General features: G+C 50.6%; 1 protein-coding gene across 1 annotated transcript in view; it reads right to left on the bottom strand.

Annotated features, from left to right (window-relative positions):
- The window catches only part of LOC140392279 (prolyl 3-hydroxylase 1-like), a 158,670-nt gene that overhangs the window by 18,486 nt on the left and 116,692 nt on the right, over positions 1 to 23,492 (bottom strand). Inside the window, exon 13 of the mRNA XM_072477596.1 lies at positions 17,091 to 17,166. Within this exon, the coding sequence (XP_072333697.1) occupies positions 17,091 to 17,166 (76 nt within the window). The remainder of the gene's footprint in view (positions 1 to 17,090; positions 17,167 to 23,492) is intronic.

Here is a 23,492-nt window from a genome sequence, read left to right as displayed (position 1 = left end):
GATCCTACAGACGCACTTCGCTGGTAAACGTAGACATGAAAAGGCTGGAAGACTGCATGCCAGAGGTGGTTGCAGAGGATCAAGCGAGCTCTGTCAAGGGTATAGAGCTAACATTGAACATCAGGTGCCTATTGAACGTGATAGTGACCCCATACGGGGCGAGAATGCCAGAGGTGATGATCTCACTGGATGCAGAAAAGGCCTTCGACAGAGTCATCTGCATAGAGCGAGACTCTGTGCTCTCTGCCTCCTCTCCAGATCCACTTCCAATTCTTTACCGCCCTGAGCGTGTTTGCTAGTGGTTCGATCGCTATGGCGAACGGCAGCAGGGACAACAGGTATCCATGACTTCTGCCTCTGTGCAGCTGGAAGTACATAGAGCTGGTGAACATTACAGCACAGTACAGGCCCTTCAGCCCTCGATGTTGCGCCGACCTGTGAAACCACTCTAAAGCCCATCTACACTATTCCCTTATCGTCCATATGTCTATCCAATGACCATTTGAATGTCCTTAGTGTTGGCGAGTCCACTACTGTTGCAGGCAGGGCATTCCACACCCTTACTACTCTCTGAGTAAAGAACCTACCTCTGACATCTGTCTTATATCTATCTCCCCTCAATTTAAAGCTAGGTCCCCTCGTGCTAGACATCACCATCCGAGGAAAAAGGCTCTCACTGTCCACCCTATCCAATCCTCTGATCATCTTATATGCCTCAATTAAGTCACCACTTAACCTTCTTCTCTCTAACGAAAACAGCCTCAAGTCCCTCAGCCTTTCCTCATAAGATCTTCCCTCCATACCAGACAACATTCTGGTAAATCTCCTCTGCACCCTTTCCAATGCTTCCACATCCTTCCTATAATGCGGCGACCAGAATTGCACGCAATACTCCAAATGCGGCCGCATCAGAGTTTTGTACAGCTGCAACATGACCTCATGGCTCCGAAACTCAATCCCTCTACCAATAAAAGCTAACACACCGTACGCCTTCTTAACAACCCTCTCAACCTGAGTGGCAACTTTCAGGGATGTACATGGACACCGAGATCTCTCTGCTCATCTACACTGCCAAGAATCTTACCATTAGCCCAGTACTCTGTCTTCCTGTTATTCCTTCCAAAATGAATCACCTCACACTTTTCTGCATTAAACTCCATTTGCCACCTCTCAGCCCAACACTGCAGCTTATCTATGTCCCTCTGTAACTTGTAACATCCTTCCGCACTGTCCACAACTCCACCGACTTTAGTGTCATCTGCAAATTTACTCACCCATACGTCTACAGCCTCCTCCAGGTAATTTATAAAAATGACAACAGCAGTGGCCCCAAAACAGATCCTTGTGGTACACCACTAGTAACTGGACTCCAGTCTGAACACTTCCCATCAACCACCACCCTTTGTCTTCTTCCAGCTAGCCAATTTCTGATCCAAACTGCTAAATCTCCCTGAATCCCATGCTTCCGTATTTTCTGCAGTAGCCTACCGTGGGGAACCTTATCAAACGCTTTACTGAAATCCATATACACCACATCAACTGCTTTACCCTCATCTACCTGTTTGGTCACCTTCTCAAAGAACTCAATAAGGTTTGTGAGGCACGACCTACCCTTCACGAAACCGTGTTGACTATGTCTAATCAAATTATTCCTTTCCAGATGATTATACACCTTTCCAAGATTTTGCCCACAACAGAAGTAAGGCTCACTGGCCTATATTTACCGGGGTTGTCTCTACTCCCCTTCTTGAACAAGGGGACAACATTTGCTATCCTCCAGTCTTCTGGCACTATTCCTGTAGACAAAGATGACTTAAAGATCAAAGCCAAAGGCTCAGCAATCTCCTCCCTAGCTTCCCAGAGAATCCTAGGATAAATCCCATCCGGCCCAGGGGACTTATATATTTTCACACTTTCCAGAATTGCTAACACCTCCCCCTTATGAACCTCAAGCCCTCCTAGTCTAGTAGCCTGAATCTCAGTATTCTCCTCGACAACATTGTCTTTTTCCTGTGTGAATACTGATGAAAAATATTCATTTAGCACCTCTCCTATCTCCTCGGACTCCAAGCACAAATTCCCACTACTGTCCTTGACTGGCTCTACTCTTACCCTAGTCATTCTTTTATTCCTGACATATCTATAGAAAGCTTTAGGGTTATCCTTGATCCTACCTGCCAAAGACTTCTCATGTCCCCTCCTGGCACTTCTTAGCTCTGTCTTTAGGTCCTTCCTAGCTAACTTGTAACTCTCGAGCGCCCTTACTGAGCCTTCATGTCTCATCTTTACATAAGCCTCCTTCTTCCTCTTGACAAGTGTTTTGACTGCTTTACCTGCTAAACCACGGTTCCCTTGCTCAACCACTTCCTCCCTGCCTGACAGGTACATACTTATCAAGGACACGCAGTAGCTGTTCCTTGAACAAGCTCCACATTTCCATTGTTCCCATCCCCTGCAGTTTTCCTCTCCATCCGATGCATCCTAAGTCTTGCCTCATCGCATCATAATTGCCTTTCCCCCAGATATAACTCTTGCCCTGCGGTATATACCTATCCCTTTCCATCACTAAAGTAAACTTAATCGAATTGTGGTCACTATCACCAAACTGCTCACCTACCTCCAAATCGAACACCTGTCCTGGTTCATTACCCAGTACCAAATCCAATACGGCCTTGCCTCTCATTGGCCTATCTACATACTGTGTCAGGAAACCCTCCTGCACACATTGGACAAAAACAGACCCATCTAATGTACTCGAAATATAGCATTTCCAGTCAATATTTGGAAAGTTAAAGTCACCCATAACAACTACGCTGTTGCTTTCGCTCCTATCCAGAATCATCTTTGCAATCCTTTCCTCTACATCTCTGGAGCTTTTCGGAGGCCTATAGAAAACCCCTAACAGGGTGACCTCTCCTTTCCTGTTTCTAACCTCAGCCCATACTATCTCAATCGACGAGTTGTCATCAAACGTCCTTTCTGCCACCGTAATACTGTCCTTGACTAACAATGCCATCCCTCCCCCTCTTTTACCACCTTCCCTGAGCTCACTGAAATATCTTAACCCCGGCAACTGCAACAACCATTCCTGTCCCTGCTCTATCCATGTCTCCGAAATGGCCACAACATCGAAGTCCCAGGTACCAACCCATGCCGCAAGTTCACCCACCTTATTCCGGATGCCCCTGGCATTGAAGAAGACACACATTAAACCACCTTCCTGCCTGCCAGCACTCCTGCAACTTTAAAACCTTACTCATGACCTCACTACTCTCAACCTCCTGTATACTGGAGCTACAATTCAGCTTCCCAAGCCCCTGTTGAACTAGTTTAAATCCTCCCGAAGAGCATTGGCAAATTTCCCCCCCAGGATATTGGTACCCCTCTGGTCCAGGTGTAGACCATCCCATTTGTAGAGGTCCCACCGACCCCAGAATGAGCCCCAATTATCCAGAAATCTGACTCCATATTGGAAGTAGACCGGCGATACTCCGAGGCCCTGACCGTAGAGTTACTAGCAGAGAGGAAAAAGCTACAAATGGACTTTAACCTGCTCTCCACTAGGAGCAGATGACCTGCTCTGTACGTGTCGGACCCACAAAGCAGCATGGAGGGAATCAAGGCGCTATTGAGAGGGTTTGGAGCCTTCTCGGGCTACAATCTTAACTTGAGCAAGAGTTAAATCTTCCCGGTGAACCCGTAAGGGGGAGGGGCAGAGCTGGAGGGGCTGCCATTTAAACAGTCAGTGCAGGCAGTCAGTGCAGGAATCCCCTGTGGTTGTCCCCCTCTCGAACAGATATACCCCTTTGGATACTGTCGGGGGGTATAGCCTATCAGGGGAAAGCAGCAGCAGCCAGAGCAGTGGCACCACGGCTGGCTCTGATGTTCAGAAGGGAGGGTCAAAGCGCAGAAGAGTAATAGTAATAGGGGACTCTATAGTCAGGGGCACAGATAGGCGCTTCTGTGGACGTGAAAGAGACTCCAGGATGGTATGTTGCCTCCCTGGTGCCAGGGTCCAGGATGTCTCCGAACGGGTAGAGGGCATCCTGAAGGGGGAGGGCAAACAGGCAGAGGTCGTTGTACATATTGGTACTAACGACATAGGCAGGAAGGGGCATGAGGTCCTGCAGCAGGAGTTCAGGGAGCTAGGCAGAAAGTTAAAAGACAGGACCTCGAGGGTTGTAATCTCGGGATTACTCCCTGTGCCACGTGCCAGTGAGGCTAGAAAAAGGAAGACAGAGCAGCTAAACACGTGGCTAAACAGCTGGTGTAGGAGGGAGGGTTTCCATTATCTGGACCACTGGGAGCTCTTCCGGGGCAGGTGTGACCTGTATAAGAAGGACGGGTTGGATCTAAACCGGAGAGGCATAAATATCCTGGCCGCGAGGTTTGCTAGTGTCACACGGGAGGGTTTAAACTAGTATGGCAGGGGGGTGGGCACGGGAGCAATAGGTCAGAAGGTGAGAGCATTGAGGGAGAACTAGGGAATAGGGACAGTGTGGCTCTGAGGCAGAGCAGACAGGGAGAAGTTGCTGAACATAGCGGGTGTGGTGGCCTGAAGTGCATATGTTTTAATGCAAGGAGCATTACGGGTAAGGCAGATGAACTTAGAGCTTGGATTAGTACTTGGAACTATGATGTTGTTGCCATTACAGAGACCTGGTTGAGGGAAGGGCAGGATTGGCAGCTAAACGTTCCAGGATTTAGATGTTTCAGGCGGGATAGAGGGGGATGTAAAAGGGGAGGCGGAGTTGCGCTACTTGTTCGGGAGAATATCACAGCTGTACTGCGAGAGGACACCTCAGAGGGCAGTGAGGCTATATGGGTAGAGATCAGGAATAAGAAGGGTGCAGTCACAATGTTGGGGGTATACTACAGGCCTCCCAACAGCCAGCGGGAGATAGAGGAGCAGATAGGTAGACAGATTTTGGAAAAGAGTAAAAACAACAGGGTTGTGGTGATGGGAGACTTCAACTTCCCCAATATTGACTGGGACTCACTTAGTGCCAGGGGCTCAGACGGGGCGGAGTTTGTAAGGAGCATCCAGGAGGGCTTCTTAAAACAATATGTAGACAGTCCAACTAGGGAAGGGGCGGTACTGGACCTGGTATTGGGGAATGAGCCCGGCCAGGTGGTAGATGTTTCAGTAGGGGAGCATTTCGGTAACAGTGACCACAATTCAGTAAGTTTTAAAGTACTGGTGGACAAGGATAAGAGTGGTCCGAGGATGAATGTGCTAAATTGGGGGAAGGCTAATTATAACAATATTAGGCGGGAACTGAAGAACATAGATTGGGGGCGGATGTTTGAGGGCAAATCAACATCTGACATGTGGGAGGCTTTCAAGTGGCAGTTGAAAGGAATACAGGACCGGCATGTTCCTGTGAGGAAGAAAGATAAATACGGCAATTTACGGGAACCTTGGATGACGAGTGATATTGTAGGCCTCGTCAAAAAGAAAAAGGAGGCATTTGTCAGGGCTAAAAGGCTGGGAACAGACGAAGCCTGCGTGGAATATAAGGAAAGTAGGAAGGAACTTAAGCTAGGAGTCAGGAGGGCTAGAAGGGGTCACGAAAAGTCATTGGCAAATAGGGTTAAGGAAAATCCCAAGGCTTTTTACACGTACATAAAAAGCAAGAGGGTAGCCAGGGAAAGGGTTGGCCCACTGAAGGATAGGCAAGGGAATCTATGTGTGGAGCCAGAGGAAATGGGCGAGGTACTAAATGAATACTTTGCATCAGTATTCACCAAAGAGAAGGAATTGGTAGATGTTGAGTCTGGAGAAGGGGGTGTAGATAGCCTGGGTCACATTGTGATCCAAAAAGACGAGGTGCTGGGTGTCTTAAAAAATATTAAGGTAGATAAGTCCCCAGGGCCTGATGGGATCTACCCCAGAATACTGAAGGAGGCTGGAGAGGAAATTGCTGAGGCCTTGACAGAAATCTTTGGATCCTCGCTGTCTTCGGGGGATGTCCCGGAGGACTGGAGAATAGCCAATGTTGTTCCTCTGTTTAAGAAGGGTAGCAAGGGTAATCCCGGGAACTACAGGCCGGTGAGCCTTACTTCAGTGGTAGGGAAATTACTGGAGAGAATTCTTCGAGACAGGATCTACTCCCATTTGGAAGCAAATGGACGTATTAGTGAGAGGCAGCACGGTTTTGTGAAGGGGAGGTCGTGTCTCACTAATTTGATAGAGTTTTTCGAGGAGGTCACTAAGATGATTGATGCAGGTAGGGCAGTAGATGTTGTCTATATGGACTTCAGTCAGGCCTTTGACAAGGTCCCTCATGGTAGACTAGTACAAAAGGTGAAGTCACACGGTATCAGGGGTGAGCTGGCAAGGTGGATACAGAACTGGCTAGGCCATAGAAGGCAGACAGTAGCAATGGAGGGATGCTTTTCTAATTGGAGGGCTGTGACCAGTGGTGTTCCACAGGGATCAGTGCTGGGACCTTCATCTTTGTAGTATATATAAATGATTTGGAGGAAAATGTAACTGGTCTGATTAGTAAGTTTGCAGACGACACAAAGGTTGGTGGAATTGCGGATAGCGATGAGGACTGTCGGAGGATACAGCAGGATTTAGATTGTCTGGAGACTTGGGCGGAGAGATGGCAGATGGAGTTTAATCCGGACAAATGTGAGGTAATGCATTTTGGAAGGTCTAATGCAGGTAGGGAATATACAGCGAATGGTAGAACCCTCAAGAGTATTGAAAGTCAAAGAGATCTAGGAGTACAGGTCCACAGGTCATTGAAAGGGGCAACACAGGTGGAGAAGGTAGTCAAGAAGGCATACGGCATGCTTGCCTTCATTGGCCGGGGCATTGAGTATAAGAATTGGCAAGTCATGTTGCAGCTGTATAGAACCTTAGTTAGGCCACACTTGGAGTATAGTGTTCAATTCTGGTCGCCACACTACCAGAAGGATGTGGAGGCTTTAGAGAGGGTGCAGAAGAGATTTACCAGAATGTTGCCTGGTATGGAGGGCATTAGCTATGAGGAGCGGTTGAATAAACTCGGTTTGTTCTCACTGGAACGAAGGAAGTTGAGGGGAGACCTGATAGAGGTATACAAAATTATGAGGGGCATAGACAGAGTGGATAGTCAGAGGCTTTTCCCCAGGGTAGAGGGGTCAATTACTAGGGGGCATAGGTTTAAGGTGAGAGGGGCAAGGTTTAGAGTAGATGTACGAGGCAAGTTTTTTACGCAGAGGGTAGTGGGTGCCTGGAACTCGCTACCGGAGGAGGTGGTGGAAGCAGGGACGATAGTGACGTTTAAGGGGCATCTTGACAAATACATGAATAGGATAGGAATAGAGGGATACGGACCCAGGAAGTGTAGAAGATTGTAGTTTAGTCGGGCAGCACGGTCGGCACGGGCTTGGAGGGCCGAAGGGCCTGTTCCTGTGCTGTACATTTCTTTGTTCTTTGTAATGCGGCCTTTAAATTTCACCAATCTGGGGACATCTCCATAAATCACGTACGGACGTCTGGGATACAGGATCTGGAGTCTGGTAACCAGGGCCCCCCCCAGCTGTGGCTGGGGTGCATGGTAGAGTGTGTCTGATGGTGGTGGGGGGGGGGGGGGGGGGGGAAGAAGACACTGCTGGTTGTTAGTCTCACATCCTCACCAATTCCTTTACAGATATTGCACGGGATGGACAATATATTACACCCCACAGAACCTGCCCTAGTGGTGCTGCTGGCGGCGGAGAAGGTGGTCTCTGAGGACCTGGCCGCACCTGTGCCAAGTGCACAAGGACATGGCACCACATGGAGGAGGAGGACACCCGCTCCCCGGTGGCCGCCAAGATCACCGCAGCCCTGAACCTATACACCTCGGGATCATTCCAGGGCTTGAGCAGGGGCCTGTGTGGTATCTCACAGGCCAAAGCCCACAGGTATATCCGCAAAGCCACGGATGCTCTGGGCGGGAGAATCCCCGGGGGGGGCGGTGCGAATCCCGCCCTGCCTCCCGGAGGCGGGCTAGCGTATTCTCCGCTACCGTTTTTCGGGCTGCGGGATTCCCGCCACGCCGGTCGGGGGCTGTTAGCAGCGGCTCCCCCGGCGATTCTCCTGGCACCAATCATAGAATCATAGAATTTACAGTGCAGAAGGAGGCCATTCGGCCCATCGAGTCTGCACCGGCTCTTGGAAAGAGCACCCTACCCAAGGTCCACACCTCCAACCTATCCCCATAACCCAGTAACCCCACCTTACACTAAGGGCAATTTTGGACACTATGGGCAATTTAGCATGGCCAATCCACCTAACCTGCACATCTTTGGACCGTGGGAGGAAACCGGAGCACCCGGAGGAAACCCACACACACACGGGGAGGATGTGCAGACTCCGCACAGACAGTGACCCAAGCCGGAATCGAACCTGGGACCCTGGAGCTGTGAAGCATTTGTGCTAACCACAAGGCTACCGTGCTGCCCAATGGGCCGAGCGGCCGTCCATTTTTGGCCAGTACCGCCGGCGTGAATCACTCAATTCACGCACCAGCGTGACCTGGCAGGTAAGTCGCAGGGGTGGTCCTTGGGGGGGCGCGGGGGGATCCAACCCCCGGGGGGGGGGGGGGGCAGGGTGACCTGGCCCACCGATCTGCGGGCGGGCTTGTTCCATGAGGGCACTCCTTCCTTCCGCGCTGGGCCCCAGTTGGGCTCCGCCATGGCCGGCGGCGAGAAGAGATTTGGCATGCGCCAAAATACGCCGGCCTCTCTACCACGCCGGCCGTTCCGTGTATGCGCGAGATCACGCCGGCCCGTCAGCGCATGTACAAACTCGCGCCGTCCCTTCGGCGCCTGCTGGAGCGGCGTTAATCCCTCCAGCGTCCACCTAGCCCCTGAAAGTGCAGAGAATTCCACACTTTCGGGGGCTGTTGACGCCTGAGTGGTTGCCGCCGGTTTTCCCACCGGCGTGGGGACTTAGTCCCCAGAAGGGAGAATCCCGGCCTCTGTTTGCCTGGGAGAAAACTGTATGAACTTTGACATGGACCAGGCCCAACAAGATGCCTAGGCAGCAGTACACCGCTCGGAGGGTCCCCCGCTTTGTGTTGGTCTGCTGTGTCCTCCACAACCTGGCACAGCAGTGGGGCGACGTGCTGGAGGTGGAGAGGGAAGAACATGTGGCCACCTCCGAGAAGGAGGAGGAGGAGGATGAGGTGTTGGTGGACCAGGAGCGGCTGGAGGACAAGCCCGGGGAGGACCTACAGGACCAGCCGGAGGATGGACTGCAGGTGGGAGTGGCGAGGGTTCGGCAAGTCCGGAGGGTCATCCTCACCCGCTTGACGGAACTGTGTTGGCACTGTCAGTGGGTCACATGGGGGGCAGGGGGCTGATAATAACCCCCAGAGAGCTGAACGCTGGAGCTCCTCATTCACTGCCATAGTCTGACACCTGCCTGCCTGCTGAGTGCTCGCTCACACCCATCAGCAGCACCCTCGGTCGGTGTCCATCAGGATGGAGGGGCAGTTGGATCGAGCCTGGCTGCCCCTGTGTCGTTTGGCTTTGCCAGCCTTGGTGGCACCCAATGTCTGCAGCATTATGTCAACGCCCTCAGCGATGCTCCTCAGTGACTGGGACATGCCCCGCAGAACGTCATCAAGATCAGCCTGGTACTTACCCCAGCAAGTCAGACATTCTGGTAGCACCAGCGGGAGAGTGGGGAATTGTACACAATCAATATGACGCCTCTGTCACTTTCTTCCACAATGCCGTCTGACCTCCGAACCCTTGGCCCATCTCTCCAGGCTACCCCCACCCCCGGGCACACTGTGTGCAGATGATGGGTGTGAGCGAGCACTCAGCAGACAGGCAGGGGTCAGACCTTGGCATAGATTGAGGAGCACTGGCGCTCAGCTCTCTGCAGATTGTCATCACCTGCCCTCGACAGTGACCCTCTGACGGTGCTGACACAGTCCCAACACTCTGGAGTATTGGCCCTGGGTGTTTGGATGTTGCCTGTTGCATGTGTGATGTTGCCTCCTGCAGTGTTCAGGCACAGTGTCCAGGCATCACGGTGTGATTGGGATGCTAGGCAATGACCCCCAAATACTACATGACCCACCCACGGGAATCCACTTGGGATGTCAGAGGTCAGAGGTAGGTTCTTTACGCAAAGAGTGGTGAGGCCGTGGAATGCCCTACCTGCTACAGTAGTGAACTCGCCAACATTGAGGGCATTTAAAAGTTTATTGGATAAACATATGGATGATAATGGTATAGTGTAGGTTAGATGGCTTTTGTTTCGGTGCAACATCGTGGGCCGAAGGGCCTGTACTGCGCTGTATTGTTCTATGTTCTATGTTCTATGTGTGAAATGCTCACTTAACCACGATTGCCTATTCCCCATCAGCAATAGCCTTCAGCTGCACCGCCAGAGGCCTCAGCAGTCGATGGGGTTATGGGTGGTCGGTGGGGCAGACGGGCAGGGACAAGGGGTGCCCCCAGAATATATACACAAGATGCAGGGGTTGACATGTGGGTGCCAAGAGTGGTTGACCCCTCCCGGTTGTCTGCTCCCTCCCCAATGCCTCGTACCCACCCTCCCATAGCGGCCCACCTCTGCGGAGCATCCCCCAAACCCGCCAAGCACTGGGGTGGCAAGCCCAGCACCCCGGGGCTCTTTGGCTGTGAGCAAAGATGGCTACTCCCCTCCTCAGCCCCCCACAGAAGCCCTGCCGCCAGGTTCATGTTTTTAAAAAGGAGTACTAATTGGCGCCAGCGTGAACACTTGCTGGGGAGGCCGCTGAATAGCGGGTGGCTGCTGGATATGGGGTAGCTTCCGTTAATTGTCTGGAAATGATACTTAAGTGGTGCTAATTGGTTTCTCGCCAAGCTGCGGTGAAATTCTGGTTTTGCCTACGGGAGCAGGCCGGTTGCATGGCAAACTGGCACCTGGTGTGCGTTCTTGGTCTCTCCCGCTATTCACCGGCCTTGTTTTGATCATGCGAGAGAATAACAAGATTGAGAGACATTCCCTGAAGCTCCCTCTACACTGTCCCCATCAAATATCCCCAGGAGGACCTTCGGTGGCGGACATGGAGGGACATTTGGTGGCTCCCGCTCAAGGTGGATTTTTTTGCGACTTTCCCCACCCGAATGGTGTGGTATTTGAGAGCAAAATGTGTGTGATTACCAGAGAAGGTAATAGTCCTCTGGTGAGGCTGGATCAGCCAACAAGAAGTGCCACAGAAGTTTTTGTGGTGTGACACAGGGGAAAATAGCAGAGGGCAAGGGGGCAGCGCTGCCCACCCAGTGGTCGACGGAGCAGCTGGTGGAGTTTTTGAATAATAAATTCTAGCAGCAGAGGAAAGAGGCTTTGGAGATTTGGCCAATGTGGCGGAGTCGCTCTGAGTTGCGATGGAGTGGGCAGAGCAGAGGCAGGAGGCTCAGGGACTGGCGATCCAGAAGGTGGAGGAGTCGGTGGTGGAGCATGAGGATTGGTTGACCTCGCTGATGGCGGAGTTGGGGATGGTGATGAGAAGCCAGAAGGGGCTGGGAGAGTAATTGGAGGACCTCAGGAACAGCTTAAGGAGGCAGAATTTGAGGATTGTCGGGATGCCGGAGGGCATTGAGGGAGTGGAGGCCGCCAAGAATGTAGCCAGCATGTGGGAGAAGCTGATGGGGGAGTGGTTGGTGTGGCGAAGTTGGGAAGGGAGAGATGGCTGCGGAGGGCCGGCTTGGAGGGGCCCGTGACGAGGGTCGGCTCAAAAAGGGATATGGCTGATCGGCAGGGGGTGGGGAGCCCTCCGAGTGTTGAATGGAACGTGCGTTGAATGGGCCGGTTAAACGGTCGCGTGTGTTCACACATCTGAGGAGTCTGAAGGCGGATGTGGTGTTTTTGCAGGAGACGCAGCTGAAGCTGGGGGTTGAGATGAGGCTGAGAAGGGTGGATGGGGCTGGTGTTCCATTCGAGGCTGGACATGGGGGTGGCCGTGTTGGTTAATAAGAGAGTGGCTTTTGAGGCGAGGAAGATTGTGACTGATCCAGGGGTAGATATGTGATGGTCAGTGGGAAGTTGGAGGGGATGCCGGTCATTCTGGAAAACATTTATGCCCCGAATTGGGATGACGTAGATTCTATGAGGTGGATGTTGGGGAAGATTCCGGACATGGACTTGCATCAGTTGATTATGGGGGGTGATTTCAATACTAGGGGGTGTCGGCAGTGAGAGAGTTAGTTGGGGGGGGTTCATGGAGCGCATGGGGGGACAGACTCCCATAGCGGGTGTGGCATTCCACATCCTTACTACTCTCTGAGTAAAGAACCTACCTCTGACATCTGTCCTATACCTATCTCCCCACAATTTAAAGCTATGTCCCTTCGTGCTAGTCATCACCATCCAAGGAAAAAGGCTCTCACTGTCCACCCTATCCAATCCTCTGATCATCTTGTATGCCTCAATTAAGTCACCTCTTAACCTTCTCTGACGAAAACAGCCTCAAGTCCCTCAGCCTTCCCTCATAAGATCTTCCCTCCATACCAGGCAACATTCTGGTAAATCTCCTCTGCACCCTTTCCAATGCTTTCACATCCTTCCTATAATGCAGCGACCAGAATTGCACGCAATACTCCAAATGCGGCCGCATCAGAGTTTTGTACAGCTGCAACATGACCTCATGGCTCCGAAACTCAATCCCTCTACCAATAAAAGCAAACACACCGTACGCCTTCTTAACAACCCTCTCAACCTGGGTGGCAACTTTCAGGGATCTATGTACATGGACACCGAGATCTCTCTGCTCATCCACATTGCCAAGAATCTTACCATTAGCCCAGTACTCTGTCTTCCTGTTATTCCTTCCAAAATGAATCACCTCACACTTTTCTGCACCAAAATCCATTTGCCACCTCTCAGCCCAGCGCTGAAGCTTATCTATGTCCCTCTGTAACTTGTAACATCCTTCCGCACTGTCCACAACTCCACCGACTTTAGTGTCACTGCAAATTTACTCACCCATCCTTCTGCGCCCTCCTCCAGGTCATTTATAAAAATGACAAACAGCAGTGGCCCCAAAACAGATCCTTGTGGTACACCACTAGTAACTGGACTCCAGTCTGAACATTTCCCATCAACCACCACTCTTTGTCTTCTTCCAGCTAGCCAATTTCTGATCCAAACTGCTAAATCACCCTGAATCCCATGCCTCTGCATTTTCTGCAGTAGCCTACTGTGGGGAACCTTATCAAACGCTTTACTGAAATCCATATACACCACATCAACTGCTTTACCCTCATCCACCTGTTTGGTCACCTTCTCAAAGAACTCAATAAGGTTTGTGAGGCACGACCTTCCCTTCACAAAACCGTGTTGACTATCTCTAATCAAATTATTCCTTTCCAGATGATTATACATCCTATCTCTTATAAACCTTTCCAAGATTTTGCCCACAACAGAAGTAAGGCTCACTGGTCTATAGTTATCGGGGTTGTCTCTACTCCCCTTCTTGAACATGGGGACAACATTTGCTATCCTCCAGTCTTCTGGCACTATTCCTGTAGACAAAGATTACTTAAAGATCAAAGCCAAAGGCTCAGCAATCGCCTCCCTAGCTTCCCAGAGAATCCTAGGATAAATCCCATCCGGCCCAGGGGACTTATCTATTTTCACACTTTCCAGAATTGCTAACACCTCCTCCTTATGAACCTCAAGCCCTTCTAGTTAGTCGCCTGAATCTCAGTATTCTCCTCAACAACATTGTCTTTTTCCTGTATGAATACTGATGAAAAATATTCATTTAGCACCTCTCCTATCTCCTCGGACTCCAAGCACAACTTCCCACCACTGTACTTGACTGGCCCTACTCTTACCCTAGTCATTCATTTATTCCTGACATATCTATAGAAAGCTTTAGGGTTATCCTTGATCCTACCTGCCAAAGACTTCTCATGTCTACTCCTGGCTCTTCTTAGCTCTCTCTTTAGGTCCTTCCTAGCTAACTTGTAACTCTCGAGCGCCCTAACTGAACCTTCATGTCTCATCTTTACATAAGCCTCCTTCTTCCTCTTGACAAGTGTTTTGACTGCTTTACCTGCTAAACCACGGTTCCCTTGCTCAACCACTTCCTCCCTGCCTGACAGGTACATACTTATCAAGGACACGCAGTAGCTGTTCCTTGAACAAGCTCCACATTTCCATTGTTCCCATCCCCTGCAGTTTTCCTCTCCATCCGATGCATCCTAAGTCTTGCCTCATCGCATCATAATTGCCTTTCCCCCAGATATAACTCTTGCCCTGTGGTATATACCTATCCCTTTCCATCACTAAAGTAAATGTAATCGAATTGTGGTCACTATCACCAAAGTGCTCACCTACCTCCAAATCTAACACCTGTCCTGGTTCATTACCGAGTACCAAATCCAATGTGGCCTCGCCTCTCGTTGGCCTATCTACATACTGTGTCAGGAAACCCTCCTGCACACATTGGACAAAAACGGACCCATCTAAAGTACTCGAACTATAGCGTTTCCAGTCAATATTTGGAAAGTTAAAGTCCCCTGTAACAACTACCCTGTTACACATCTTTGGACTGTGGGAGGAAACCAGAAATGGGGAAGGCTGGATGTGGTGGGGTGTTAGTATCAGGGGACGTTGGAGATTTGTGGTTGTTTGCTCAGATTGATGTGTTATGTATATATGTAAAATGAATTTTAAAAACACCCCAGGACAGATCAGCACGGGGTTAGATACAGAGTAAAACTCCCTATAAATTGTCCACATCAAACACTCCCAGGACAGGTACAGCATGGGGTTAGATACAGAGTAAAGCTCCCTCTACACAGTCCCCATCAAACACTCCCAGGACAGGTACAGCACGGGGTTAGATACAGAGTAAAGCTCCCTCTACACTGTCCCCATCAAACACTTTCCCAAGGCATTTTACACATACATAAAAAGCAAGAGGGTAGCCAGGGAAAGGGTTACTGAAGGATAGGCAAGGGAATCTATGTGTGGAGCCAGAAGAAATGGGCGCGGTACTAAATGAATACTTTGCCTCAGTATTCACCAAAGAGAAGGAATTGGTAGATGTTGAGTCTGGAGAAGGGGGTGTAGATAGCCTGGGTCACATTGTGATCCAAAAAGACGAGGTGTTGGGTGTCTTAAAAAATATTAAGGTAGATAAGTCCCCAGGGCCTGATGGCATCTACCCCAGAATACTGAAGGAGGCTGGAGAGGAAATTGCTGAGGCCTTGACAGAAATCTTTGGATCCTCGCTGTCTTCAGGGGATGTCCCGGAGGACTGGAGAATAGCCAATGTTGTTCCTCTGTTTAAGAAGGGTAGCAAGGATAATCCCGGGAACTACAGGCCGGTGAGCCTTACTTCAGTGGTAGGGAAATTACTGGAGAGAATTCTTCGAGACAGGATCTACTCCCATTTGGAAGCAAATGGACGTATTAGTGAGAGGCAGCACGGTTTTGTGAAGGGGAGGTCGTGTCTCACTAATTTGATAGAGTTTTTCGAGGAGGTCACTAAGATGATTGATGCAGGTAGGGCAGTAGATGTTGCCTATATGGACTTCAGTCAGGCCTTTGACAAGGTCCCTCATGGTAGACTAGTATAAAAGGTGAAGTCACACGGGATCAGGGGTGAGCTGGCAAGGTGGATACAGAACTGGCTAGGCCATAGAAGGCAGACAGTAGCAACGGAGGGATGCTTTTCTAATTGGAGGGCTGTGACCAGTGGTGTTCCACAGGGATCAGTGCTGGGACCTTTGCTCTTTGTAGTATATATAAATGATTTGGAGGAAAATGTAACTGGTCTGATTAGTAAGTTTGCAGACGACACAAAGGTTGGTGGAATTGCGGATAGCGATGAAGACTGTCGGAGGATACAGCAGGATTTAGATTGTCTGGAGACTTGGGCGGAGAGATGGCAGATGGAGTTTAATCCGGACAAATGTGAGGTAATGCATTTTGGAAGGTCTAATGCAGGTAGGGAATATACAGTGAATGGTAGAACCCTCAAGAGTATTGAAAGTCAAAGAGATCTAGGAGTACAGGTCCACAGGTCATTGAAAGGGGCAACACAGGTGGAGAAGGTAGTCAAGAAGGCATATGGCATGCTTGCCTTCATTGGCCGGGGCATTGAGTATAAGAATTGGCAAGTCATGTTGCAGCTGTCTAGAACCTTAGTTAGGCCACACTTGGAGTATAGTGTTCAATTGGTCGCCACACTACCAGAAGGATGTGGAGGCTTTAGAGAGGGTGCAGAAGAGAGTTACCAGAATGTTGCCTGGTATGGAGGGCATTAGCTATGAGGAGCGGTTGGATAAACTCGGTTTGTTCTCACTGGAACGAAGGAGGTTGAGGGGAGACCTGATAGAGGTATACAAAATTATGAGGGGCATAGACAGAGTGCATAGTCAGAGGCTTTTCCCCAGGGTAGAGGGGTCAATCACTAGGGGGCACAGGTTTAAGGTGAGAGGGGCAAGTTTTGGAGTAGATGTACGAGGCAAGTTTTTTACGCAGAGGGTAGTGGGTGCCTGGAACCCGCTACCGGAGGAGGTAGTGGAAGCAGGGACGATAGGGACATTTAAGGGGCATCTTGACAAATATATGAATAGGATGGGAATAGAAGGATACGGACCCAGGAAGTGTAGAAGATTGTAGTTTAGTCGGGCAGCATGGTCGGCACGGGCTTGGAGGGCCGAAGGGCCTGTTCCTGTGCTGTACATTTCTTTGTTCTTTGTACTCCCAGGACAGGCACAGCACGGAGTTAGATACATGGTAAAGCTCCTTCTGCACTGTCCCCGTCAAACACTCCCAGGACAGGTACAGCACGGGGTTAGATACAGAGTAAAGCTCCCTCTACACTGTCCCCATCAAACACTCCCAGGACAGGTACAGCACGGGGTTAAATACAGAGTAAAGCTCCCTCTACACTGTCCCCATCAAACACTCCCAGGACAGGTACAGCACGGAGTTAGATACATGGTAAAGCTCCTTCTGCACTGTCCCCATCAAACATTCCCAGGACAGGTACAGCACGGGGTTAGATACAGAGTAAAGCTCCCTCTACACTGTCCCTATCAAAACTCCCAGGACAGGATAATTCTGAATACTTTCAATTAAAATCACTTACTGAGATAACTTTTCCATCAGGATCTGTAAAGTAAAATTCCCCTCCTTCAAACTCATCATTTAGATAGAGGAATGCACTGAAATGTGAAAAGAAGAACATTAGACGCAGGGAGAGAGGGAGGGAGGGAGAGAGGGAGAGGCAGAGAGGGAGGAGAGGGAGAGAGGGTTGAGTGGAGAAAGAGAGAGAACATAGAACATACAGTCAGAAGGAGGTCAATCGGCCCATCGAGTCTGCACCGACCCACATCAGCCCTCACTTCCACCTTAACCCCGTAACCCAAGAACCTGTCCTAACCTTTTTTTGGACACAAAGGGCAATTTAGCACGGCTGATCCACCTAACTTGCTCATCTTTTGACTCTTGGTGGAAACCGGAGCACCCGGAGGAAACCTACGCAGACACGGGGAGAACGTGAAGACTCTGCACAGACAGTGACCCAAGTCGGGAATTGAACCTGGGACTCTGGTGCTGTGAAGCCACAGTGCTAGCCACTTGCGCTACCGTGCTACCCAAGAGCGAGGGAGTGGGAGAGAGAGGGAGGGAGGATGGGGAGGGAGAGGGAGGGAAGGAGGGAGGGAGAGAGATAGGAAGGGAGCAAAAGAGTTGGAGAGAGAGGGAGGGAGAAATAGGGCGAAGGAGGTAGGGAGAGAGAGAGAGAGAGAGAGAGAGTGTGTCAGAGGGAGGGGGAGAGAGACGGAGGGAAGGAGGGAGGGCGAGAGAGGGAGGGAGCAAGAAAGTTGGAGAGAGGGAGGTAGAATAGGGAGAGGGAGGAAGGGAGAGAGAGAGGGAGTTAGAGGGAGGAGGGTTAGAGGGAGGGAGGGATGGAGTGGGAGGGAGCGAGAGAGTGGGGGAGGGTGCGAGGGAGGGAGAGAGGAGGGAAGGAGGGAGGGCGGGTGGGAGGGCAGAGAGGATAAGAGGGAGAGAGAGGGAGGGTGGGAGAGAGATGGAGAGAGGGAGGATGGTAAGGAGAGAGAGGGAGGGAGGAAGGAGAGAGAGGGAGGGAGGGTAGGAGAGAGAGGGAGGAAGTGCGTGAGGGTGAGTGAAGAAGGGAGGGTGGGAGGAATGGAGGGAGGGAGAGGAGGGAGAGAGAGGGGGATGGAGAGGGAGGGAGGGAATGGGAGGAAGTGAGTGGTGGAAAGGGAAGAAGGGGGGATGGAGGGAAGGAGAGTGAGGGAGAGAGGGAGGAAGTAAGAAGGAGGAAGAGATGGGGGAAGTGGGAATGAGGGGGAGGGAGTGAAAAGGATGGAGAGAAGGAGGGGAGGGAGGAAGGGATGGAGAAAGAGTGTGAGGGAGAGTGGGAGTGAGAGGGATGGAGGGAGCGATAGGAGAGGGATGGTGGGAGGGAGAGAGAGGGCGAGGGGAGGGAGAAAGATAGAGGTTGGGAATGACAGAGGGAGAGAGAAGATATAAAGAGAGGAAGGGAGGGAGGAAGATGGAGGAAGGGAGGGAGAGAGAGAGGGAGGGAGGGAGAGAGAGGGAGGGCGGGAGGGAGGGGGAGGGAGGGAGTGAGAGAAGGAGAGGGGGTGAAGGAGAGGGAGGGAGGGAAAGAGGGAGGGAGGGAAAGAGGGAGGGAGGGAAAGGGGAGGGAGGGAAAGGGGAGGGAGGGAAAGGGAAGGGAGATAGGGTGGGAGTTTGAGAGGGAGGGTGGGAGGAAGGAAGGGAGAGGGAGAGAGGAAGGTGAGGGTGGAGAGATGGACAGAGTGAGAGGGAGGGGGAGAAAAGGAGAGAGAGATGGATGGAGGGGGAGCGAGTGGGAGGGAGGGGAGTAGTGAGAGATGGAGGGAGCGAGTGACAGGGAGTGAGAGGGAGGGGGAGTGAGTGGGAGGGAGGGAAGTAGTGAGAGAGGGAGGGAAAGAGAGGGAGGGAAAGAGAAAGGAAGGGAGAGAAGGAGGGGAAGGAGGGAGAGGATGGAGGGAGAGGGATGGAGGGGGAGGGTTGGAGGGAGAGGGTTGGAGGGAGAGGGTTGGAGGGAGAGGGTTGGAGGGAGAGGGTTGGAGTCAGAGAGAGGGATGGAGGGTGGGAAGGATACAGTGAGAGAGGGATGGAGAGGGAGGGAACGAGAGAGAGGGGGAAGAGAGGGATGGAGAGAGAGGGTGGGAAGGAGAGGGAGGGAGAGAGTGAGAGAGCGGGATGGGGAGGGAGGGAGAGAGAGTGCGGGAGAGGGAGTGAGGGTGAGGGAGGGAGGGAAAGGGAGAGAGCGAGGGAGAGAGAGTGAGAGGGTGGGAAAGAGGTAATGATATGCATAAACAATTCTGTATGTTAACATGTTAGACCTCCAACCAGCAGGTGGCAGCAGAGCCTCACCATGTGACACTGCAACCTCGAGGAATCTGGGTGAGGAGTCGTCGTGGAAAGTTGTGTTTAGTATTAGATCTGGTATTCTCGCTGTTAACAGTTTACAATTGATTAGTTGTATTAGTATTGTTTTCTACCCAAGTTATTGTAATCTAATAAATCTTAACTAGTCACAAACTAAACGTTCTTTGGTGCACTGACTTAATCATTGCAACCCACTAGAATGTAAGATGGTACCAGAAGTGGTGATCTACGAGTTGAAGAACTTAGGAAACGGTACGACTAACAAAAATCCACTAATCGACGAAGAGCATCAACAGAACACATCTCAACGCTCAACTGGTGACCAAAGAAAACGATGGATAGTTTGAAAACACCACAAAGTCTTTATGTATCTGGGTAATTTAATGTAGACTGGCACGCTTTTAACCAGGAGTTCCTTGTACATGGCAGCTCTAGGTTCACAGGCACAGCCTGATGAGCGAAAAATGGCACTGCTGCTCACTGTAGCAGGTCCACATGCGATCAAAATCTTTAACGCGTTTGTATTTGAGCGAGAGGCAGATAGTGAGAACTTTAATGCCATCGTTAAATATTTCGATCAGCATTGCACCCCGAAGAAGAGCGAAACTTTTGAAAGGTACATTTTCAGAACCCGCACGCAGCAGACAGGCAGTTCGACAGTTTTCTCACAGATCTAAAGTTAAAGGCTCAAACTTGTAATTTGGCACATTAAAATCATCAATGATTGGGGATCAAATCGTATTTGACATAAAAAACGGTAAAGTGCGTGAACGCCTTTTGAGGGAAAATGTGCTCCCGCTCCAAGACGCAATAAAAATTTGCCATGCCAGCGAGTTAGCTGCGCTGCAAATAAATATTTTAAACATGAGAAGTTTAGCCACGAAAATCAGGGTGAAGCCGACACCATAGACTTTGTGCCGTCCGGCGGCGGAGGTCCCTGTTGGAGGTCCCTCTACGGAGGTGTCCTCCACATAAAACTGGGGGACCTGGGGTGGAGGGTGTTGCACATGGCAGTGCCGTGCAACCGCAGGATTCACCACTTCACGGCTCTGCCAGAGACATGCTTCTTTTGCAGCCTGGTGGAGACCGTGGAGCACGTCTATGTTGTTTGTCCTAGACTGCACTCCCTTTTTGCTTTCTTGACGATGTTGTTGTTGAGGTTTTCTTTGCACTTCAGCCCCACGCTCCTGATCTACGGACATCCGGTGTGGAGGGGGGGCGAGGAAGGCGGATGGTCTCCTCGTGAACCTGCTCCTGGGCCTGGCCAGACTTGCCATTAATTCAGCACTGAGTGCTGAATTTGGTGCATTTGAGTGCTATAGTGAGAGTTTGGTGACTGAGGGAGTACAAGGTTTCATTTTTGTCGAAAGTACAGTCTTTCTTTTATTTAGTTAATTAACGTAAAAGTTGCTGTTTGGTTTAGAAGAAGGTGAATTTTCAATCACCTTTAAACAAAGGTTCTACTTGTATGTACTTGCAGCTGGAGCTTGTTAATTAGTTAATTGGATTAGGCCAGTTTTCAGAGACTAGATTCACAGCATAAAAGTGATACCCTACAGTGCAGGTCCAGTTGGTCCACAGGGCAGCTATATTCTGTAAGCCATGATGTGGAGATGCCGGCGTTGGACTGGGGTGAGCACAGTAAGAAGTCTTACAACACCAGGTTAAAGTCCAACAGGTTTGTTTCGATGTCACTAGCTTTCGGAGCGCTGCTCCTTCCTCAGGTGAAGGAAGCTGGAGCTTCCACCTGAGGAAGGAGCAGCGCTCCGAAAGCTAGTGACATCGAAACAAACCTGTTGGACTTTAACCTGGTGTTGTAAGACTTCTTACTATATTCTGTAAGATAAGAGGGGATGGAGGCTAGGCCAGTTGCATGCTCCTCCTGTAGGATGTGGGTGGTGAGGGATACCACCGGTGTCCCCGCTGACTATACCTGCGGGAAGTGCACCCAACTCCAGCTCCTCAAAGACCGTGTTAGGGAACTGGAGCTGAAGCTGGATGAACTCCGGATCATCCGGGAGGCAGAGGGGGTGCTAGAGAAGAGTTACAGGGAGGTAACCACACCCAAGGTACAGGACAAGAGTAGCTGGGTTACAGTCAGGGGAAAGAAAACAAACAGGCAGACAGTACAGGGATCCCTCGTGGCCGTTCCCCTTCAAAACAAGTATACCGTTTTGGATGCTGTTGGGGGGGATGACCTACCGGGGGAAGGCCCTAGCGACCAGGTCTCTGGCACTGAGTCTGGCTCTGGGTCTCAGAAGTGAAGGGGGGAGAATAGAAAAGTAATAGTAGTAGGAGATTCAATGGTTAGGGGAATAGATAGGAGATTCTGTGGTCGCGAGCGAGACTCCCGGAAAGTATGTTGCCTCCTGGGTGCCAGGGCCAGGGATGTCTCGGATCGTATCGTCAGGATCCTTAAGGGGGAGGGGGAGCAGCCAGAAGTCGTGGTGCACATTGGTACCAACGACGTAGGTAGGAAAAGGGGTGTGGAGGTAATAAACGAGTTTAGGGAGTTAGGCTGGAAGTTAAAAGCCAGGACAGACAGAGTTGTCATCTCTGGTTTGTTGCCGGTGCCATGTGATAGCGAGGCTAGGAATAGGGAGAGAGTGCAGTTGAACACGTGGCTGCAGGAATGGTGTAGGAGGGAGGGCTTCAGGTATTTGGATAATTGGAGCGCATTCTGGGGAAGGTGGGACCTGTACAAGCAGGACGGGTTGCATCTGAACCAGAGGGGCACCAATATCCTGGGAGGAAGGTTTTCTAGTACTCTTCGGGAGGGTTTAAACTAATTTGGCAGGGGAATGGGAACCGGATTTGTAGTCCAGCAACTAAGGTATCCGATATTCAGGACGCCAAAGCGTGTAGTGAGGCAGTGGGGAAGGGAACACTGACAAAGGAGAGTACTTGCAGGCACGGAGATGGGTTGAAGTGTGCATACTTCAACGCAAGAATCATCAGGAATAAGGTGGGTGAACTTAAGGCATGGATCGGTACTTGGGACTACGATGTGGTGGCCATCATGGAACCTTGGATAGAAGAGGGGCAGAAATGGTTGTTGGAGGTCCCTGGTTATCGGTGTTTCAATAAGATTAGGGAGGGTGGTAAAAGAGGTGGGGGGGTGGCATTGTTAATTAGAGATAGTATTACAGCTGCAGAAAGGCAGTTTGAGGAGTATCTGCCTACTGAGGTAGTATGGGTTGAAGTCAGAAATAGGAAAGGGGCAGTCACCTTGTTAGGAGTTTTCTATTGGCCCCCCAATAGTCGCAGAGATGTGGAGGAACAGATTGGGAAACAGATTTTGGAAAGGTGCAGAAGTCACAAGGTAGTAGTCATGGGTGACTTCAACTTCCCAAACATTGAGTGGAAACTCTTTAGATCAAATAGTTTGGATGGGGTGGTGTTTGTGCAGTGTGTCCAGGAAGCTTTTCTAACACAGTATGTAGATTGTCCGACCAGAGGGGAGGCAATATTGGATTTGGTACTTGGTAATGAATAGATTTGTTAGTGGGGGAGCATTTTGGAGATAGTGACCACAATTCTGTGACTTTCACTTTAGTAATGGAGAGGGATAGGTGCGTGCAACAGGGCAAGGTTTACAATTGGGGGAAGGGTAAATACGATGTTGTCAGACAAGAATTGAAGTGCATAAATTGGGAACATAGGCTGTCAGGGAAGGACACAAGTGAAATGTGGAACTTGTTCAAAGAACAGGTACTACGTATCCTCGATATGTATGTCCCTGTCAGGCAGGGAAGAGATGGTCGAGTGAGGGAACCATGGTTGACAAGAGAGGTTGAATGTCTTGTTAAAAGGAAAAAGGAGACTTATGGAAGTCTGAGGAAACAAGGTTCAGACAGGGCGCTGGAGGGATACAAGATAGCCAGGAGGGAACTGAAGAAAGGGATTAGGAGAGCTAAGAGAGGGCATGAACAATCTTTGGCGGGTAGGATCAAGGAAAACCCCAAGGCCTTTTACGCATATGTGAGAAATATGAGAATGACGAGAGCGAGGGTAGGTCCGATCAAGGACAGTAGCGGGAGATTGTGTACTGAGTCTGAAGAGATAGGAGAGGTTTTGAGCGAGT

The sequence above is a fragment of the Scyliorhinus torazame genome, chromosome 16 (assembly GCF_047496885.1).
Source record: "Scyliorhinus torazame isolate Kashiwa2021f chromosome 16, sScyTor2.1, whole genome shotgun sequence".
Lineage (NCBI taxonomy): Eukaryota > Metazoa > Chordata > Chondrichthyes > Carcharhiniformes > Scyliorhinidae > Scyliorhinus > Scyliorhinus torazame.
The sequence above is the reverse complement of the archived record's forward strand: the minus strand, read 5'-3'. Positions and strand labels throughout refer to the sequence as shown.